At 49.0% G+C, this 21,418-nt stretch overlaps 1 protein-coding gene across 10 annotated transcripts in view; it reads left to right on the plus strand.

The window, feature by feature from the left end:
- Positions 1–21,418, plus strand: part of FARP2 (FERM, ARH/RhoGEF and pleckstrin domain protein 2) — a 95,368-nt gene that overhangs the window by 11,995 nt on the left and 61,955 nt on the right. For 8 of the 10 annotated variants that reach the window (XM_072797056.1, XM_072797054.1, XM_072797061.1 and 5 more), the window contains one exon: positions 1,144–1,373. In XM_072797056.1, coding sequence (XP_072653157.1) covers positions 1,170–1,373 — 204 coding nt within the window. In that variant the 5' untranslated portion in view covers positions 1,144–1,169. Of the gene's footprint in view, positions 1–919; positions 990–1,143; positions 1,374–21,418 lie in introns of those variants that run through there. The other 2 variants (XM_072797057.1, XM_072797064.1) reach the window with 2 other exon arrangements.

The following is a 21,418-nucleotide window of genomic DNA, read 5'->3' on the forward strand; positions in this document are numbered from 1 at the left end:
GCCACCCAGGAGCCCCGAACCTTCTGTCTCTTGAATTAAGTTTAAAAGCTGCTCAGTCACCACCACACAACCTGTGCTGCGTACTTAAGAGCCTGCCCAGCAAGGACAAGCCATCCCGGGATCGAGTCCCATGTCGGGCTCCGTGCAGGGAACTGCTTTGCGCTCTGCCCGTGTCTCTGCCTCTCTCTCTGTCTCTCTCATGAATAAATAAATAAAATCGTTAAAAAAAAAAATACACACATTTAAGAAGGAAATTTGCCATAAATAGAAGATAACTATATTAATACAAAGAAAAGCGAGCCAGTATTACTGGATTTTAGCTGATACTTACCCTCATCTTTCTTTGTTAAAAACAGTGACGAGATTAGCCCTGTTGAGCTTAGTGGCTTAAAACTAGAGACCTTTCCTGTGACCCCAGCATAAGGAGTGAAAAGGGCCTGATGCCTCGCTGGGCCGTTGGTGTTGTCATGCATCCAGAGGGCAGTGGGTGGTGAGGGGAACAAGGACATGGTGAGGACAGGTAAGTGATGCTGGGGCAAGTGCCCTTCACACCAGGTGTGCAGGCCTCATGTCACTGATGGCGCCTGTCCAACCTGGTAAGACACCACTGAAAAATCCAGGGAGTGCGAAGCCGGCCAAGAGCAGCCTGGCTGTCCTCACCTACTGTTCTCGGCACTTACCACCACCCCCCGGCACAGGGGAGTGGGCTGCTGGGCGCTGCCTGGTGTGTGTGGCACCTGCTCCTCTTTGCTGAAATGTTCCATGTGGCACATAACCGCGTGTTGTCAGCGCAGTGACTCTCTGGGCTGGTGGAGGGAGGCTGTGCAGGGGACTCTAGGCAGCCGGACAAAGGGACAGGCCGCTGTTGGATCCGGTTTTGTGAGTTCGGTGAGGTGACGCACTGCTGGCTCGCAGAAGCACCAGGATATACGGTCTTTGGGAACGGTGCTTGTTATTTTATGCCCCGCCAATCTGTGTATGAGTAGAAGGTAATCTTCCTTAACTCTTTGTTTTGATATAACCTCTAAGATTCGTAGAGGTTGCAGAAATAGAGAATTTCTGTGAGTCTGATCATTCTTTTACATTGTTTAGATATCTAAATAACTATTGATGTCTCTGGGGTTTTTTTGTTTTGTTTTAAAGGACTCTTCCTTGTTAGCTGGTGAAGAATGGGGGAGATAGAAGGAACGTACAGAGTCCTGCAGACTCCAGGGACACGCTTGGGCGCCCAGACCCTGGCGGGGGTGAGCACCCTCGAGCCTGGGCAGACTCTGTCGGGAGCAGCGACACGGGCGTCAGCCAAGATGCAGGAGAAGCACCTTCACATCCGGGTGAAGCTGCTGGACAACACTGTGGAAATCTTTGACGTCGAGGTAAGAAGTGTAATGTTCGAAAGAATATTTCCTTCTACTTTCTAAAAGTCCAGTATAACGCACCACGTTCCATGCTGCTGATCAGACTTTGCCTATTTATCAAGCTGACCGAGGGTGGCTTTGGTAACCCTCAGACCCTTGGAAACAGTGAGTCTGCGTTTCTCCTTTTTTTTGGAAAGTGGTATTCTCCTGTTTCTCTCGTAAAATTCTGATACGGGGGCACCTGGGTGGCTCTGTCAGTTCAGTGTTCGACTCTTGATTTCAGCTCAGGTCATGATCTCAGGGTTGTGGGATTGAGCCCCGAGTCAGCTCTGCGTTCAGCGGGGAATCTGCTTCTCTCCCTCTGTCTGTCCCCCACACCCCAGGCCCCGCACATGTGCGCATGTACCTGTGTGCTCTCTCTCTGTCTCTCTCTCAAATAAAATAAATCTTCTAAAAAAAATAATCTTTTTTGGGCAGCCCGGGTGGCTCAGCGGTTTAGCGCCTGCCTTGGGCTCAGGGCCTGATCCTGGAGACCCGGGATCGAGTCCTACGTCGGGCTCCCTGCACGCAGCCTGCTTCTCCCTCTGCCTGTGTCTCTGCCTCTCTCTCTGCATCTCTCGGTGTCTCTCATGGATAAATGAATAAAATCTTTTAAAAAAAATAATCTTTTTTAAAATTTAGAATAAAATTCTGATATAACATGGTCTTTCCATTCTTTTTCTGAGAGGTTGGCTGAATGCTATAGAGCACAGACTGGGCCCACACGGCCTCTGCCCCATTGTACCTGGATGCCGGGGGGGCAGTTAGCCTCTGTGTGTTAGCTCCTCATCTGAAGCGTCGGGGCGAATATAGTCCTCCCTTCTCAGGGTGGCCGCGGTCCTCACCATGCAGGGGGCCCGGCGCATATACAAGCAGTGTTGCACGGTATTAGTGTAGGATTTGTTTTTCTGTATCAGCAGTATTGACATATTTATATTGAAAATTCCCTAATAGATCGCACTGATAATGTTGGCAAAAACAGTTAAATATAGCAAAAAAGTGTAACAGTATATAAGTGTATATATATAAAAGTAATGCTTTTTAGACCTACATAGTACTTTAGAAAACACTGATTTTTCTAAATAGTATTAGAATGAGTGTGATTTTTTAAAAATTATTTATTTTATATGTAATTCATAGATATGTTCTCTTTTCTCTAATATTTTCATAGTGGTTGAAAGTAATATTTTTAAAGGTTTTTTTCTGTTCTTAATGTCATAAAAAGGACAAGAGAATGAATTAAACTTTAGCAGGACATTACGTTTATGTGTGCTTAGAGTTACCTGTCAAGTCAGGATGCTACACAGAAAATGAGATGGTTGAGCTGGGGGCCAGGCTGAGAGGAGCCTATAGGAAGCCTCCTCTGGGCTCCAGGGGGCCTAATGGCAAATGCAGTGCGTGGGAGAAGGGAAGGGGGTGCAGGGGTGAGGGGGCTGGAGGTCAGGGCTGCCCTCCAGGCCTTGCCTGGGGCTCCAGGCACACTGTCCTCTCTCGCCTCTCTTGCTCGAGTGAACGTTGGATGCTAAGTACTAGTGCATAAATTCATCGTATCTGAACTCCGGGGACCCTGAATGCTTCTTTTACGTCTTATTTGAAGAGGAAATCAAATACCATCTCATCAGGGCAGTAGTAATCAAAACTGGTAGGACCTGTCTCTCCCAACTTCCCAAGTCATTCCTGTGGTGCCAGAGGCAGCCCTTGGCAGGAAGGTAGAACAGAACAGACAGCCTCTGCCCCCGAGAGAGCCGGCAGTCGGCTGTTGGCTCACGGTGGCAGCAGCTCCCAGCTCTGCTCGGCGCTCGGTGGTGAGTCGCCTGCAGGAAACGGGTGAAAGGTCTGGGAGGTGAGCTGGGCTCCCAAATCTCTTCCAGCCAAACGCTCATGAGACTTTCCACCATGGAGCCATCCTTTGATAAACACACCCACTACGGTCTAGGCTTGCAACAGGTTCAGAGTTCTCAAAAGAAAGAAAGAGAAGGAGGAGTGGGCGGGGAGAAAAGAACGGGAAAAACCGAACTACTGAGAGCTTGCTTTCAAAGCATCTTTTTCTTTATCCTGCTTACTAGTCTTTATGAGCTAACCCTGGGACCGAGAAAGAAGAAAGCTTGCATTCATTGTCGAGTCATAAATAAGACGTAAGCCGCCTCCCACATACACACCATTACTAAGTGTCTGGGTCGCATCATACATCAGGAACTCAGAAGTAGCATTTTGTAAAGGTTTTAACCTATTTAGAGATTCTCAGAATTGCAGTAAGTAGAGACGTGTGTCAGGGAGGAGGAATCTCCTTGGCCCTTCCAGGTCCTTCCGGCCGGACTAGGAATCGAACTGACATGAGACAGATTTGCAGGAGAGAATCAAACCTGGTGGCGTACCTACGGGGAATCCACCGACAAGGAAACTCCAAACGTGGTCGGGCAACAGGAGGCTCGTCTGAGCTCAGGAGAGGGTTTGAGTCTGGGACACGAAGGGGAGACAGACCACTAGCTGCAGGGGGAGGACAGGCCTGGGAACAGGGGCTGCCTGTGTGAAGGGAAGCGTCTGTTCATAGCTCCCTCCCGGGTGGGCAGGCAGGTCATGGGGCAGTAAAGAGCGTTTCCTGAATCTGCTGGGTTTTGATTGCTGTTAACTCAAAATGAGTTCATGCCCCAGTGGCCCACCTGGGGTGGCTGGTCTTGGCCTCTGTGTGGCTTCCGTTAATCACAGGTAACCACCACGTTCCTTTCCATGCGGCTGTGCTGTTTCGGTAGGCCTCGCAGGTCGCCAGAGATGAAAGCGCGTTGTGACCACATGCCTGAGTTGGGTGGGCTGCTTTTTGACTTGTGTTACCCCCGATGCATACCTTTTAGGAAGAGTTAAAATTCAGTATATTTTTGTAAGTTAGTTGTGTTCGTCTTCCAAGCACCCTGTTCTCTACAATCATATCAGTTGGTTTTGCTAAGTAACCACTAAAACCTTGTAGCTTAGAACAACAAATGTTGAATGCGTGTTGGGGTGTTGGCCTGGGAGGGTCTTCTGGTGTGGGCCGGCCTGAAGGGGCTTGGTGGTCTAGGATGGCTTGTCTTCCGTGCCTGGTACCCCGGCTGGCACCTCTTTCTGTGTGGAGTGTCACCCTTCCAGGGAGCTAGCTCGGCCTTATCTGCACGGTAAGGAAAACTTTCTCAGGAGTGAAGGCTGTGCGGTGCCTGGAGGCTTGGGATTCAAGCATCGTAGCTCCCACCTTAACGGGTCAAAGCCAGCCGAGCTGCAGGCAAACCCAGATTCAGGAGTGGGGAGCAGCAAAGCTATCTTGATGGTGGGTGCCAAGCAACTTGTGGCCCTTTTTTAGTCTACGCAACGGCTGTTGCCAGTGGATCGGGAACGTAGTCTCTGGGAAGAGACTGTCTCTGAAGCTCTGGTATCTCCTGTCAGTGGGCTGGTCTCCTTTGTCGGGCGACCTGCTATGTGAGGCCTGTCCCAGAGCAAGCCACCTGGCCTTCTCTGCGGGGACGTGCTTGCCCCATAGCCCTCCAAGAGGCTGGCCTAAGAAGGTGGGTTTGCTCTGCTTCTTTCTCCCCACTGTCTCCCGTGAGCCATGGCTCCAAAGATTTAAAGGATCTGGAGATGGAGCCTCGTGCCCCTGGGGCCCCCCACTGATCCACCACCACTTGTCCCCTGACCTCTGGTAACTGAGCTGCCGTGAGCTCCCTCCTCGGTGAGTCCCACACAGAAGCAGCACCAGGTGAGCTGTCACACAAAGGAAGCTTGGGTTGCAGCCAGTAAGGGGATCGAGGGGAATACCTTGTCCCAACTCCCGAGCCAGGGTGGATGGCTTCCTTTTATGTAGGGTCAGGAGGACCATTCAGGAAGGGGAGCCTTGTCATTGTCTGTAGAGGCGTAAAGTCACGTGTGTGTCTTAAGGAAACCTGCCGAAACGTAGTCGTCGTGTGTGATGTCTGTGCGGCTCGTGTCCTCCCAGGGCAGGGGTCTTAGTGTTATACGAGGTCAGGGCGACTGTGTGGTCGCCCGTGCCCCGTGGTCCATCTGCACAGTGAGTCGGGGGTGCGGCTCCCGCAGGTCCGGGCGGTCGGGCCCCCAGAGCCCTTACTCCGGGCCGAGGTTATTGCGGGGGACAGGGGGGCCAGTTCAGTGTCCGTCCCGGGATGCGGCACCTGCCGGGTCTTTGCCCGAGTTAAGAGACCAGCCGGAAAGAAGAGCTTCAGGAAGAATGTGGGAGGGAGGTCAGCGGGTGCACGCTGGTGGGCGGTCCAGGTCAGGTGCTGGGGTCTACCTGGTGACACTGGCTCTGCCACCCTCTGGCCTTTATATTTGAACTAAGAGGCGCAGGCCGTGGTCTGGTGGTGTTGGCTGATGTGGGATGGTGCACGCTCGTGGTGTGGGGTGGTGGGCGTGCAGAGCTCCGAGGCCGCTGCCTGGGTCTCTGTGGGCAGCACAGAAGGCGAGTCTTGATGAAGACCCTCCCGTCCCAGAGCTTGCCCGTGGTCTCTCTCCTAGAAGGCAAGTTCCAGGAGACGAGGCTTTGTTGGATGCACCGCTGACTCATCGGTGTTTGGAACAGCTCCTTGCTCGGTAAATATGTGTCAAATGAAGGAAAGCAAAAGGTGGATTGGGGTAACACCCTTCTTTAAGACTGTTTTGAATTTGTCCCTCGTCTCAGAGTTTCCTGATCTCAGATGGGAGTGTGTGGCTTGGTCTGTGTGGGGGCTTGGGCGTTACACGGATCTGACGGTCTGCTTACTTGGCTGTTTTTTTACTGAAGTCCTGGGCAGTCGTGTCCGTGACCTTGCAGGGTTGACGCACTCATCCAGCCTGGCAAAACACTGGCGTCTGCGTACACAGAGTTCAGGTCACTGTCGTGTAGAATCCCTGGTTGGTACTGAGGGACCTTCTTAACCTAGGGAAGAATAGGACATTTAGTTATTTTTGAAATGCTTATATTTTGCTTCAGTGAAAATACAGAGCAGCTCAGCCTGAAGACCTCCCTGCTGGTGCCCACGCCTCTTTCCGTGCAGCGTGTTGTTTCGTGTTGGTCTTCAACAAGTAAGACAGCCTTGGCCATCCTCATTAGATTTTCCTCAGATCGGTGAGCTGCAAGTCCGCAGTTTTATTTCTGTAGCCCGTCTCCCAGAGTCTGACATCGGTGAGACCGCCACGATAATGGCAGTATTTCCAGTGCTAAAACTGTGCTAAAACTGCCAAACAGGAGCTGGGGGGGCAGGGGGTCCCCTGGATGTGGGAGGATTTCGTTTCAGCTCCTGCCTTCTAAGGCTGGATCACAGGACCTTGTCTCATTCTTGCTGCCCATGAGTCAGGAGAGCTTAAAGCCAGAAGCAGGGGTCTGCTCTTTTCCAAACAAAATTTAATAGTGTTTAAAGTGTTAATAAAGTTGAGCTGAAACTTTTTAGCAGTCTTCTCGAGGGTGTTTGAGATAAAAATTCAATCTCAAGATAAAGTCCGCATACCGTCCAATTCACCCATCTGAAGTGTACACCTCTGCGAGTTTTCATTTGTGCACGGACAGCAGTTTGAACCCATCTTCGTTGCCTTGAAAAGAAACATGGGGCGCCTAGCTGGCTCCGTTGGTAGAGTGTGCAACTCTTTTTTTTAAGATTTATTTACTCAAGACGGAGCACGCGTGCGAGTGTGTGTAAGCACACACGGGGGGGAGGGGGAGAGGGAGAGTCTTAAGCAGACTCCCCACTGAGCGTGGAGCCCAAAGCAGGGCTCCATCCCGTGACCCAATATCGTGGTGAGTCAAAAGCAAGAGTCGGATGGATGCTGGGTGCCTGGGTGGCTCCATCAGTTAGGTGTCCAACTCTTGGTTTTGGCTCAGGCCATGATGTCAGGGTCCTGGGATGGAGCTGAGCCCCGTGTGGGCAGGGACCCTGCTTCAGGATTCTCTTCCAGTGCCCCTGCCCCGTTGTGTGTGCGCACGTGCATGCGTGCATGTCAAGAGTCGGACGCTTGACCGGCTGAGCCACGCAGGCACCCCAAGGAGGCCACTCTTGATTTCAGGGTCATGTGATCGAGCCCTGCGTCGGGCTCCCCGCTGGGCCCTCTCCCTCTGCTTAGCCCCCAGCAAGCCTCCCCCTTCCTCTCCGAGAAAGAAAAAAAAGGAAACCTCTTAGCCTTCAGCTGCCCCGCCCTGCCCCGTCCCGTCCCTCTCAGCAGTAAGCAGCAGCAGTGTACTCTGCCTCCGCAGGTCACGCCGCTCTGGACATTTCTCATGGGGGGGGTGTATGTGGTCTTGCATGACCGGCTTCTTTCCCCGAGCATCACAATTCAGAGGTTGATCCCTGTTGCGGAGTGCATCAGGGCTGCCTTCTTTTTTGTGCCTCAGTAGCACTCGGGTGTGTGGATGAGCCGCAAGTTTATCCGATCACTAGCTGGTGGGCTCTGCACCTCTTGGCTGTTAGGAATAACACGGCTGTGAGCCTTCACATGCAAGGGTCTGTATGGACGTGTGTCGGTGGCTCTCGAGTGTAAACCTAGGAGTGGAATCGCTGGGCCATGTGGTCACTATGCTCAATTTTGGGGGGACCCGCCAGACAGTTTTTCCAAAGCAGCGGGCTGTGGATCCCACCTCTGTGCCTGAGGGCTCCGTTCTGCCCACGTTCTCACCTACGTTTGTATTACCTGCTTTCTAATTCTCCTCGGCCTGGTGGGCATGAGGCGGTAGCTCATTATGGCTTGAGGTGAGATTCTGAGTTCTGTTTAGTGGCTAGAGAACCATTTTGAGCCAATCAGAATTGGAGCAGTAAGCGGTCATCTAGGGCGGTTCCTCGGGTAGGTTGTGAGTAGGTACGAAGTAGCCCCGTCGCACAGCCCAGTACACCTACGGGACGAACCTCTCTGCGTCCCGGGGTCGCGGGGACCACGGAGGAAGCACAGCCGAGGACCGGCCACAGTGCACCTGACGGCATGACGCTGGCCCAGAGCAGAAGCTCAACGTTTCCTGGAGTCTCCACGTAAATTTATTGAACTAGGAACTTTTATTGACATTGCAATTTTTTTAAAGATTTTATTTATCTATTTAAGAGACGGAGCACAGGTAGGGGGAGCGGCAGACAGAGGGAGAAGTAAGCTCTCTGCTAAGGGGATGGGGCCTGACGCGGGGCTCAGTCCCAGGACCCTGGGATCATGACCTGAGCTGAAGGCAGACGCTTCACTGACTGAGCCCCAGGTGCCCCGACACCAGTTTTAAATCAGTTATTTCTCTCCTTTGTAAGAAACCGCTCCCAGTACCTTCGATTACTCTCGTGCATATGAATCGTGCGCTGCCACCACCTTACACTTAGCAGGACTTCGTAAGATAGTGAGGTAACCTACACCTTGGGGTTCTCTGTATTGACGACTAACGAAATTGAGATACTTTTTGTGTAGAAGAGCATTTATCTAATGGTGCGAGGAAGGGAGAGAGGCCCGCGTGGTGGAGGATGGGGGGCTGCTGCCGCGGCTTCAGTAGCATCTCATTTTAAGTGACATTTTACATTTACCGATGGGAGTTTTAGCTGCCCATAGGCCAGTGGCCGGTTTTCTGATCTAGTAAAGTCTTGATTTGTTTTCAATTGATTGAATGAATTCTGTGGTCTTGAAAATAGAAATCTGGCCTCAGCTCTAGAAAGTCTTTTTTTTTTTTTTTCTGAACCATAAAAGAAACCATCTGGAAGCCATGTGTCAGCTTGTCTTGTCCTGTGTGCAAAGTCACGGAGTGGAAATGCCTTCGGCTCCGCGCCGTGGTAAGCGCAGAAAGCGTGTGCACGTTATCCCTGGTGCAGTGAGGTCTGCTCGATTTCTGGAACAGAGAGACCCGTAGTAATTGATGGTTCACCACCAGGTTTAAGAACTAATGTGAACTAGCTTTTCTATTATCTGGAAGCTAATAATGTGGAAGAGATGATATTTAGTGATTAACAGAGCAGTCTGGGATGTAGGCTGGGTGTGCGAGCCCTCACCCATGGAAGTGGACACCCTGTGCCTTTGCTGGCAAGTGGGGGGTGAAGTTTTTCTTGATTATCCAGCTGTTTGCTCACATTCCCCTTTTTATCGTACTTAGGATTTGGGGAGTGGGCTTGTTTCTTGTTTTTAAGAATTGGAAAAGCTTTAGTTAAATATGTGACAAGTGGGAGGACAAAATCTCAGTCGTGAAGTTCCATGATAGTTGCTATTCTAGTAAAAACTTAATGTTTTCCTTCTGGCCAGGAAGAAATAGTCAAAATTCCAGAAAGTATCATAGCCAGATGTTTGTCATTGCTCCCACATGAACATCCTAAATATGGCAAATAAACCGCCTCAGGACTTATTTTGGTCTGATCTCAGAAGAAAAGTTAGTAATTCGGCATCTGAATTTGAGGATAATACAGGCTTTATACAGAAGCTCTCCCGTATGTCTAGTGTACGCAGCCATTACGCGGCTGTCCGCGCCCGCGGGGCCTGTCATTTCGTCCGAGAAAGCTGGCGCGCTGCTTTGCCCCCGGTGCGCAGGCGTGTGGCAGGTGGTACCGGGCAGGGGTGCGGCTCAGAGCCCCGGCGCAGGCTTCCCCAGGCAGCCCAGCACGCGCAGCACGCCGGCAGCGAGCCCGGCCTCTGCCGAGGTCCTCCTGACCGCCGTACCCGAGAGCCACCGGGGTTCTCGGGGCGGCCGCGGACATGGGCCAGCCGGACGTGGGGTGCCGCTTTGAGGGCCCCGCGTGGCGGCTCTTGGCTTGCTCTCCTGTGATCGTGGACCCCGGCAGGGAGTGGGGATGCAGGGATGGCGCGAGCCCCGGGTGCGCCGTGAGCCGCCCCCTCTTCTCACCCCGCGGATGCTCCCGTGCCTCACCTGGAGGAGCTGGGTCCTGGTGGGCTTTGTTCCCAGGGGGCCAGGGCGCTGAGCTTAGACCTGATTTACCGACTTGGCCCGTGACCCCGGCTCCCACAGCGGCTGGCCCCCTCGGGGGTGCTGCTTGCCTGCGGAGCTTGTCTTTGGGGCCCCAAGCCCCGCATGCTCGCTCTTCTTTCCACAGCGGCCCCGTCTCTCTGCCCCTAAAGAATCACCACGTGGGAAAAAAAAAAAAGAATCACCACGTGGGGCCAGTTAGGACCAAGTTTTAAATCTCAGCCCTTAGCTGCTTGATGGCATGTGAAGTGCCGTGGGGTCTGGGAACGGCTTTGGTCAGGTGCCCCATCGGGACTGTGGGACGACGCACCTGTGGGTGGCAGGTGAAGCCAGGCGTCCTCTGTGGGCCTTTCCTCAGCTGCCCGGCACACACCCTGGTCCTCGTGGCCCTGGCTCATTCCAGTGCTTTCTGAATGTACTAGAATCCGCTCTCGGTCCATTGGTGAATGCCGAGGCTGCTGTATGTGTCGTGGGCACACGTGTGGGTTTCTCCGGGGTGTTCCTGGCGTGGACCCTGTGGGCGTGAGATGCACCCATCGTAGCCCAGCCCGGATCGCGCAGGAGTGCCCTCCCAGCTGGCCATACCGTCGTATGTTCCCTCCTTCCGCGCGGTGCCCTCCCCGGAGCGTTTGCCTGTCCAGCCATCCTGTCCTCCTGTCCAGCCATCCCCTGGGCTTCTGCAGCCTTTGGCCTTTCTGCCGTCTCCTCACCTCGCCCTTGTACAGGCGCTGCTGCCTGTGCGGGGCCTGTCATGGGGCCTGGCCGACTGCCGCCACCAGCTGGGCCATCACAGTCCTCCCTTCTGCTGCTGCTCCAGCCTCTGGGGCCTTCCACGCCCGGCTGCAGACTCGGGCCCCAGGGCGCCTGCCAGGCGTGCTGTGTCCTCGAGCAGGTCCTTGGAGATGCAGGCAGGACCACGGCCTGTGGCTCGGAGAAGAGCTGGTGCATCCTGGAATCTACCCCGCCCACCGCCACTCCCGTCAGCGCCTTTGTGGACACTGTTTTCCTGGGCCTGCTCTTCCGTTCATTCGTTAGTTCATCTCCTTGGACAAGACAGATGACCCCCCGTCGTCAGAGCCCCGTCTGAGCTTCATTTTTCTGGAGCGTTTCTAGGTCACAGCAGCCCCACGTTAGCAGTGTGAAGAACGGGATTCTAGGAAACAGATCCCTCTCAGTCATAGAAAGCAACCAGTCCTCCAGGAAAGTAATTGTAGAACTAGAATTCTCTCTTTTTTTTTCAAAGAGAGTATTCGGCTTTTTCAGGGTTTTTTGTTTGTTTGTTTTAGTTTATTTCTTTCTTTTACTAATCTCTGTGCCCAACGCGGGGCTTAAACTCAGGACCCCAAGTTCAAGAGCCACACACTTCCGATGGAGCCAGCCGGGTGCCCCTGCGTTTTCACCTCCGTAGAGTGTGCGTAGCTGTCCTGTTGTCCTCACAGCGACGCGTTCACAGGGCAGCACCTGGTGGGCAGCACGTCGGCGCCCGCGGTGAAGCTGCGCCCTCCTCAGGTCCCTCCGCGGACCACGGTCCGCTCTGCTGCTCACCGCGCTCTCACTGGGCGTTGCTGAGCTGCGAGGTGATTGAATTCCCATTATACAAATAGGGTTTAAAAAAAAAAATAGGGTTTACTTGTTGCAGAAAAATAGAAAAACTTACATGGCCCATGACAGGATAACTTCCCAGAGGGAACAGCCATTCACATTTTTCTGCATACCCTGCTTTTGCCTTTTATCTACCACGTATGCTAAGTAAAATTGGAACCAGACTTACATGCATAGTTAAAATTTATTTTTAAACTTAACACATTATGAATATTTTTCTATGTAATTCCTTTTTTATTTTTATTTTTATTTATTTTTTAAAAGATTTATTTATTTATGATAGACCTAGAGAGAGAGAGAGAGAGAGGCAGAGACACAGGAGGAGGGAGAAGCAGGCTCCATGCAGGGAGCCCGACGTGGGACTCGATCCTGGGACCCCGGGATCACACCCTGGGCCAAAGGCAGGTGCTAAACCGCTGAGCCCCCCAGGGACCCCCCTGTAATTCCTTTTTTAAAGTTTTTAATGGCTGCACAGTTTTGTATTTTGAATTTCTCTGTAATCTTTATACACATTCTTGATTGTGTCCTTCAGATAAATACGTACAAGCGGCAATGCCGCGTCCGAGGGTGATGTGTGGCCTTTGAGGCCTGTGACTAGTGTGGAGGAGTCGCTCCTGCAGACCTGGGCACACCCGGGCACACCCGCTCTGTCACCCGAGCATGCCGTGGCGCGTTGCTCCCCCTTCGTCGGTTCTTCACGTAATAGTTGTTAATGAAATCTCCACTTTCGTAGGCAAGAGCTTCGGCTTTTTACAGTTTTATTAGACTTGTTGCTCTTTGTTTTGTGGGTTTAGGGAGGTTTTTTCTGGTGTTTGATCCCCAGCATGTTTTGTTTCTTTCTTGTGGTGAGAAAACCCGACAGGAAGTGCAGCCTCTTCGCCGCCTTCACCACGTGGCTCAGGCGCGGAAATAGGCTCGCGCGTCGCCTCCTCCATGGCTCCCTTCGTCCCGTCGGACTGAAGCTCGGCCCCGTGACACGTGGAGGCCCCAGCCCCCGGCGCCCACCGCCTGCTGGCCTGCCCGCGCCGCGGACCACAGCCCGGCCCCGTGTCAGCGGGACCCTCCGCGGTCGTGCCCGGGGCCTGGGTCCCTCACGGCGTGTCGCGGCCACGGGGCTCGCGGCAGGGGTCCCTCTTGGCTTCCTCTGCGAGGCCGAGCCAGGTCCACGCCGTGGCCCGACCGCGGCCCGTTCGTCTGCGGCGAGCTCGGGGTGCTCCCGCCCGTGAGCCGTGGGGGTGACGGCGCCCTGACCACGGGGCGAGTGAGTCGTGGGGACGCCGCCTCCGCTTGCCCGGGGTGTCTCCCGGGTGGCCCTGCTGGGTCGCGTGGCAGTTCTACTGTTAATTTTTGCGGCTTCCCCGGGCCGATTTCCCCCGTGCGTGGCCGACACCGCGTTCCTACCACGAGTGCCGAGGGCTCCGGTCTTCCGCAGCCTCTCCCGACGCGACTTGTCCGTTCGTGACGGCCGCCGCGCCGATGGCCGTGAGGTTCTCGCGATCCGTGCTGCCCGGCGTCTGCGTGTCTGGGCCACTTGTGATCTTGTGTGCGGAAACGTCTGTTCAGGTCCTTGGCCCACTTTTAAATTGGGTGGTTTGGGGTTTTGCTGCTGAGTTTCCAGGGTTCCCCATAGGCTCTGGGTATTTGCCCGACCAGGTGTAGGGTCCACGAATATGCGCCGTCGTGTTTGAAGTGAAAAAAGCAAGAGGGAAATGAGAGGGAGTGCTGGGGCCCCACAGAAGGTCGCAGTCCCGGTGAGGAAAAGGGCAGGAAGGTTACGGAAGCGGCGCGTAGGACGTGCAGCCCAGGGGGCGGGCTGGGCCGTGGCTGGGGCCGTGCGCTGGCCGGGTCGGGTGCCCCGGAGGCTGCCCTCTGGGAGCTGCGAGCGCAGGCGAGCGGGGCGGGCCGTGCCCGTCCTCCCCGTCCTCCCCGTCCTCCCGTCCTCCCCGTCCTCCCGTGGGCGCCCGGCAGGAGGCAAGGTCCCCAGGCCGCTCGGGGCAGCGCAGAGCGAGGCCGCAGGGGCGGCGGGAGGGGCTCACCGCCCGGCTGGGCCCGAGGCTTCCGAAGCTGGAGCCGGTGGGTTGGCCTGGGTTGGCCGTGCGCAAAAGGCGTGCTCTGGGAACCGGAGAGCCGGGCGCCGCGCCGGGCCGAGGCGGGGCGCGGGGCGGGCGGGGGCCTGAGCACGTGCGAGCGGACGGGCCGCCTCCCCTGCCCGGGCCGGTGGCCGCGGCCCTCCACGGCGCTGGCGCTGCGCCTCCGCTGCCCCGATTCTGGCCGTCCTGGCGCACGGCGAAGCGCGAGTGTCCAAGTGTGACGCGCTGGCCAGGGAGGCAGCCCTTTGCATCATCCTCCGTCCTTGGTGCCTGGGTGGCAGTAATTGTGGACTTTTATTTTTAGAGACTTTGACTAGTCGTTAAAGAAAAACATGAAAACATCTGTTAGTGCTTCCAAACCGCTGTTATTGGAATGTTCTGGAATTTTCTTGTGCACACATCTTATGCTTTTATGTGTATAATTTTATAGTTTATATAACACAGCTTCATTTTGCCACAGTGGCAGAGAGGATCCCAGCCCGTACTTAAGGGCTTTTTCTGATGACACTGAAAAAAAGAGAAATATTTTATTTTCTTCTTCAATCCACAATCTTAAACACCTGCCTGGAACTAATAACCTTCTCAAAAGCTTCCATTTAGCCTTCTAAAAAATAAGTTCATTTGATGACTCAAAAATATGTTTTATAAAATAAATCACATGTTCCTAATTATGAAAAATACTTTTTTAACATTCTGTATTAAAATATTCATGATATTTCTTAATATCTTCATGATTTTACTTTTTGGATTTGTTTGGTCCTTATATGTGATAGTATGTTCGTTCATTTGCTTGTTCTTTCTTTCCTTCCTTCCTTCTTTCTTGCTTTTCTTTTTTTTTTTTTTTTTTTTGGCATGAGTTGGTACTTGAAACTGGTGAAGTCAAATTTTTATAGCAGAATAAAAACCAGTTTTTTCCTACTAAAGCAATTTTTGTTAAGACACCTCAGTATGACTTTAAGGCTCTAGATAGTGCTATCCCCCTGGAAAAATGTGTTGGAACATACATGTTGAAAATACACAGTGAGCTCTTTTAAATCAAACTTCTATTAAATGAAGACCATTCAGCTCTCCAGTTGCTTGTTTCTGGCTTTAATTTACACCAATCTTACATCTTTAAAATCATGCAAAATAATAAAAACATGACCTAAATGAATCCAAATTGTGTTATGAAATGAAATTATATATTATATAGAAGTAGTAACCTCATATAAAATTAAACTTGTTAGTATATTACGTCTTGCAAGACTGACAGACAATTACGAAGAACACAGGCTTTACCATGGGTCCATTTTTTTTTTTCTCATTCAGTGGAATCAAATGTAGAGAGACCTGAGAGCACTAGAAGAGGGCAAACTTGTTTTGGAAAATTGTTTCCATAAAGCTCTGGAAAAACAAAAATTTTTTTTGCTGTAAATTTTTGCAGTTTAGAAATAAATGCCACTTTTAATTATACAATTTGATTCATAAAATAGTGTTTTATGTTGTTATGTTGTTTTTTGTGGTCTTTTGTATTTTCTGCCCTAGGAAGTTTTTAATATTTTTTAATAATAAAATTAATATATTCTCACAGTAAAAAAATTCAGTCAATATAAAAGTACAGAGGCGAGGCACCTGGATGGTGCAGTCAGTCAGCGAGGCATCCGACGCTCGGTTTCTGCCACAGTAATGATTTCAGGGTAATGAGATCGAGCCCTGTGTCAGTATCTGCGCTCATTGCAGAGTCTGCTGGAGTTTCTCTCCCTCTCCCTCCTCCTCCCACTTGTGCACATACTCTCTCTCTCTCAAATAAATAAATCTTTTTTAAAAAGCAGACTATAGAGGGATCCCTGGGTGGCTCAGCGTGTTAGCACCACCTTCGGCCCAGGGCCTGATCCTGGGGTCCTGGGATCAAGCCCCACATCGGGCTCCCTACATGGAGCCTGCTTCTCCCTCTGCCTGTGTCTCTGCCTCTCTCTCTCTCTGGGTCTCTCTCTCTGTCTCTGTCTCTCATGAATAAATAAATAAAATCTTAAAAAAAAAAAAAAAAGACTACAGAGAAAAATATTTAATTTCTTATTCTCTTACACCCAGAAATAACCTGTTTGACATTTTGATCATCTTACCCATTTAATTCTTTCAAACCTTTTTCAGTATTGTTTTCCTAAAAACTAAACACAGTAATATATGTAAAGTCCTAAAATAATTGAATCTCTGTTTGATTCTGCATTTACATTTGGCCTGTCTAGTAGAAGTACTGATATAGAACCCAATTTTGTGTTCTCTGAAAAGATCCATTACTTAGGGAATAAAAAAAAAAAAAAAAAAAAAAAAAAAACCTACATGCTACTAAAAATAATCTCAATAACTCTGTATTTATGAAAAACATGATCTTTATTTTTTTTTTAAGTGAAACAAGTTTGTTTATTTTGGAAGAAGTACAGAAGCCTTACAAAACCACTCAAATGTTCTAGGAAAGTACAATGAAAGGAGCTGGTATGTCTCATGGTGACTTCTGCTTCATTCCCCAGAGGCAGTGCTTGTGGATACATCCTCATAACTTTCGAGAAAAAAACATGATCTTTAAAGAGAAATTTTAAACACCAGAACCAAACGTCAGAAGACACTGAGATTTTTTTTTCTTCAATAAATACTAAAGATTAAAGGCAAAGATTTGGCTCAGAGAACATATATTATTAGTTCCTATTTTAGGATGATTATTTACCAAAATATAATAAATGCTTATTTGCAGCTACTTCTGGTGCTTCTAGCAAAAGGCAATAAAAATTAAACCTAAAGCACAGCTGTAAAGGTCCAGGAGTTATGCTTTGCATTTTATCACTCCACTTCCTCATACCCTATTTAGGACAGCCCAGATTCCAATGATCATGAGAAACCAACAGAATTCCAAAAAGAAATACTGTGAGCTCCCATGAAACTGTCAGCTTTTATAAAAATTGTACACTGATAACTATAAATTATGTTTTATAATTTAAACTGTTGCGAGAAATTAAAGATCTAAGTAAGTGGAAAGACATCCCATGTTTGTGGATGAGAAGCCTTGTTAACATGGCAGCACTCCTCAATGGATTGAGTACTCCTCAATGGATATTGAATCTATAGATTTAATGTGATCCCCATCAAAATCCCAGCTGGCTTTTTTGCAGAAATTAATAAGCTGATTTTAAAATTTATATGGAAATGCAGCAGATCCAGAATAGCCTAAAATAATTTTGAAAAAGAAAATTGAAGGACTCATACTTAAAACTTACTATAATGCTACAGTAGTCAATTCATAGTGGTACTGACATAAATATAAATGTAGATATCAATAGAATAGAACTGAAAGTCCAGAAATAAGTCCTTACATTTATGGTCAGTTCAAGAAAGTGCCATAAAAAGAGTGCTAAGCCAGTTCCACAGAAATGAGAATGAAGCTGAACGCTGCCTAACGCCACACACAAAAACTAGCTCAAAGTGAATCAGTGTCCTAAATGTTGAGCTAAAACTTTTAAAACTCTCAGAGGAAAACGTAGGAGTAAATTTTCATGACCCCAGACAAGACAGTGGTTACTTAGGTATGATACCAAAATCAGAGATGACAAAGAAAAAAAAGGATTGATTGGACTTCATTAAAATAAATGTTTAAAATTGTGCTAGAAATAGTACTATTGAGAAGGTAAAAAGAATAGAGAAAATATTTGCAAATTTTGTATCTGAGAAGGAATTTATAATAACTTACAACTCAATAATAAAGACAAATGACCCAGGGTATGTAGGTGGCTCAGTGGTTGAGCATCTGCCTTTGGCTTGGGTCATGATCCTGGGGTCCTGGGATCAAGTCCTGCATCAGGCTCCCCACAGGGACACTACTTTTCCCTCTGCCTATCTCTCTGCCTCTCTGTGTTTCTCATGAATAAATAAATTTAAAAAAAAAAAGACAAATGACCCAAGTTAAAATATTGCCCAAGGTCACACAAGTAGAAAACAGGTGCAGAGGAACTGTCACCTAAGTGATCCTTTTATTTCTGATAGATACTATCTTCTCTAGAGCTCTTTTATCTCTGCTTTGTGCTCTTGATTTACAGAGGCAGCTGCTTTATTAACTTCTTTAAATGTCATGATAAAATTTTGGTCACAACTTCATCTGCTAAGAGGCAACATTTGTCTATTGAGCATTCATCTTACACTTGTTTCATATTTTGTTTCTTCCTTTTTTGAATATTTGCAGTGATGGTTGGTTCTAATTTGACTACCCGTGATTGGGGAAGATAAGTTGTTTCTGGATGACTGTTTTCAGGAGGTCTTCTGTGGGTGGCTGGTTATAGCCTACTTGAAATTTGAAGTTTATCCAGTGACCTGAGGTTTGTGCATGGGCTACTTGCACAAACCTTTACTTCATCTTAGCCAGTGATAGTAGCTGGCAGTGGGGTGTTTCACAGAGCCATCTTTCACACTACGTCTCACTCTTAGAGATTACTTCTGGTTTTTTATTTGGTTCTGTCTCCTGTGCTTCTCCAAGTCAGACAAGCCCAAGATTGGACTGTGCTACCAATGTCTCTTACCCCTCTTTTTGCAAACAAAGGGTTTAGGTTTTATTCCGCAGGTTCCACCTTTCACTGTTGATCAGTGCTCTTTGAGACTTCTGCTGAAATTTGCTTCTTGGCAAATTTCATCCCTTGTTTCTGCCTTCCCATATATACCAACAAACATCCTCTGGCTCTGGCTAGTGACATTCCTCCCGCCAAGTTTTTTGATTCGGGATGTAGCGGTTTTCCTACTTTTGCTGAAATAGGGTTTACATTTTTGTTATTTTTTTATTTTGAATGATTCTAGCAAGAGATTGAGGAAATGACAACTTACAGTACCATCTTCAAAAGACAAGCCACTCACGTGTTTTCTGGATTGTTGCAGCACCCGCCACACCCCTAGTCTCTTTACCATCTCCATCCTGCAATTCCTCTCAGACAGATTTCTGAATTTGAACTGTTCTCTCATTACTTATATCTCCAGAAATTTGCCTCTGTTTTTCATGCTTCTGGTTCAGATTCACACTTTATTCATTTTGTTTTTCAGGCCTGCTGCTGGGGTTTCATCTCTGTAGTTATCTTTGTATGTCTCCTTTGAATTCATGAGTTGCTTCTCTTTTCCCCAAAATCTCATTTCACGAATGCTGTGGCCTATTACATTGACCTTTTTGAGGACCTTAATTTTTCTTACTGCATTTTCTTTCATATACTCCACTCTGTTCATTGGGGTCAGTTTCTTGGCTTTTCATGTTAATATCTCTGTTTCAGGAGTTTGGTTCCCAGGGTCTGCTCCTTTTTGGTTGTCCATGTGAGGTTCCAGACTTACCGGTATTGTTTTCATTGACCTTTGCAATGGCCACAGGTTGATTTTCCCAGACAGGCTTCCTTTCTGAAAATGAGAGTTGCCTGGCTGCAGGGCCATGGGAGTGACCAAGTTCCTGGCTGGGTGAGTGGGTAGGACACGCTGACAGACAGGTTTCCTTTTTGTGTATGAGCTTTTACAAGTACACACAAGTAAGGGCAGGCAAGCCACCCAGAACCCTTCTGTTGATGAGGAAAAAAAGAAAGGAATTACCCAAGAGGCTGAGTGCTCTAAGAGATTTACTGCCAACCTGAGATACCCTTCCTTCATTTTGTTTTTTTCCCTGATGCTAAGTTAAAGACAAATAGTTAAAAAAATAAATAAATAATGAGTTGACCCAATTTCTAAAGCTTATCAGAAATAGCACTTTCCTTCTTTGGCTACTGGTATATAACGTATACTGGGTGCAAATGCGGCGGGGAAACAGTGAATGTCACACAACTGGGCCTCATTCACTCGGCGTGTATCCTTTTTGAGGTGCCCTGGCTTTGCTGTGAAGAGACTTTAACAGTCCTTCCCTGAAACGGGAGAGTCTTTCACATTCATCCCCTTCTGGCTCCTGTGTCGGTCCCCTTTGTGCACTCCTACCTGTTCCTCTGTTAAGCTTATTACTGATTCTCTGTTCTCAGACTGAAACCTACCTTCCCCCATTTATGAGAGCCGCTTGAAGGCACAGATTTTTTCTTTTCCCGATGAATTTGGGGATTTAAGTGGAGAACAAGCAGAACAGGTACCTAAGTAAACCCCAGTTTAACTATTACTCTGGTGCTAGGAAGTCTCACCTGGTCCTACTGAGCTTCTGCTACCATGATCGTGCAGCACGTGTGCTAACTACGACTCGAGCTTGGACAAAGTACAGCAGGGCCACTGTAGATCTGACTTTTTTCTCCCCAATTTTAGAACTCTTCTTTCCAGGCTAAAAATGTTAAAGCTGTGCCAACCATGGGCATTTTCCAGGGTCTCCCTGCTGAATTACTCAGGGTCTAGTCAGGAGGCAAAATATACCAGTAATTTGAACTGGGGAATGTGATAAAAGTGATTATTAACTAGTAACAGGGATTAACTACTGGGGAAGAGAGAATCCTGAAGAAAACAGAATAGGAGATGCAGTGAACAGCTACCAACACAAGCTTGGAAGAGGTCTCCTCCCCCAAGGTCAAGGTTCAGACCTACCAGATGGTGGAGGTATTGGCAAAGGTGCCACGGGAACGGGGTGGCAGGCAGGAAACTGCCCCCTGACAGGACTGGAGTAGAAGAGGAAGTCCCAGGAAGGTGCAGCCATGGAGTCTCCTGCGCGCAGCTAGCAAGGAAGCTGCCTCCTGGCCCGAGCAGCAAGGAAGCCCAGAGCCCCAGAATCAGGGAGAGAAGCTCCTTCTTCTTGTATTCCCCAACTCCCTTTCCTGACAGGGCAGCTTATAAAAGAGAGATGTCTACAGAGGCCTGCCCCAGTGTCGCAAAGCAAGGCAAAGAAGAGTAGATCTGGAGCAGAGAAGCATTAATTAGATACCTAGCTCACCCGTATTAGCAGGTTCAAGTTTGGGAATTTTAAATTGTCCTGTTTCCTAGTACTTTTAGAGAAACTGTTGTAGAAAGAGTTGGGTACCAGTGGATCTGTTGATAAATAAGCTCTCATGCTATGCCCGTGTCCTATGGTAGAGATAATTTGTGTGCAAGATCATCTCTTTGATCTAGGAACACCGGATGCATAGGGATACATTTCTCCTTTCAGGATATAGAGTCCCCTCTCTGATAAGCAGAAGTGGCAGTTGTATCTTCAGGCTCTCAAATTCAATGCAAGTCCTTATGGCTTTCAGTGCAGTTTGAGTATCTCTGGTGCACAGCATTTTAGGGATATGTGAGAGCCTAAGATTTGAAAGTGTGCCAGAGTGGGATTGAAATTCCTATCAAAAATGTTGGTGACCTTTCAAAGAATCTAGAATGAATGTAGCTACAGTTTCCTGTGAGCTCTCAAGATTATTTTCATTATACAACATAATATTATAAAAGAAAATTTGACGTTGATCTAATTATTAGGCAAAAAATTTAAGTAATGAAATGGTAGACATATGAATTACATAATAGGAGTA

This window comes from Canis lupus, chromosome 24 (genome assembly GCF_048164855.1).
Source record: "Canis lupus baileyi chromosome 24, mCanLup2.hap1, whole genome shotgun sequence".
Taxonomy (NCBI): Eukaryota; Metazoa; Chordata; class Mammalia; order Carnivora; family Canidae; genus Canis; species Canis lupus.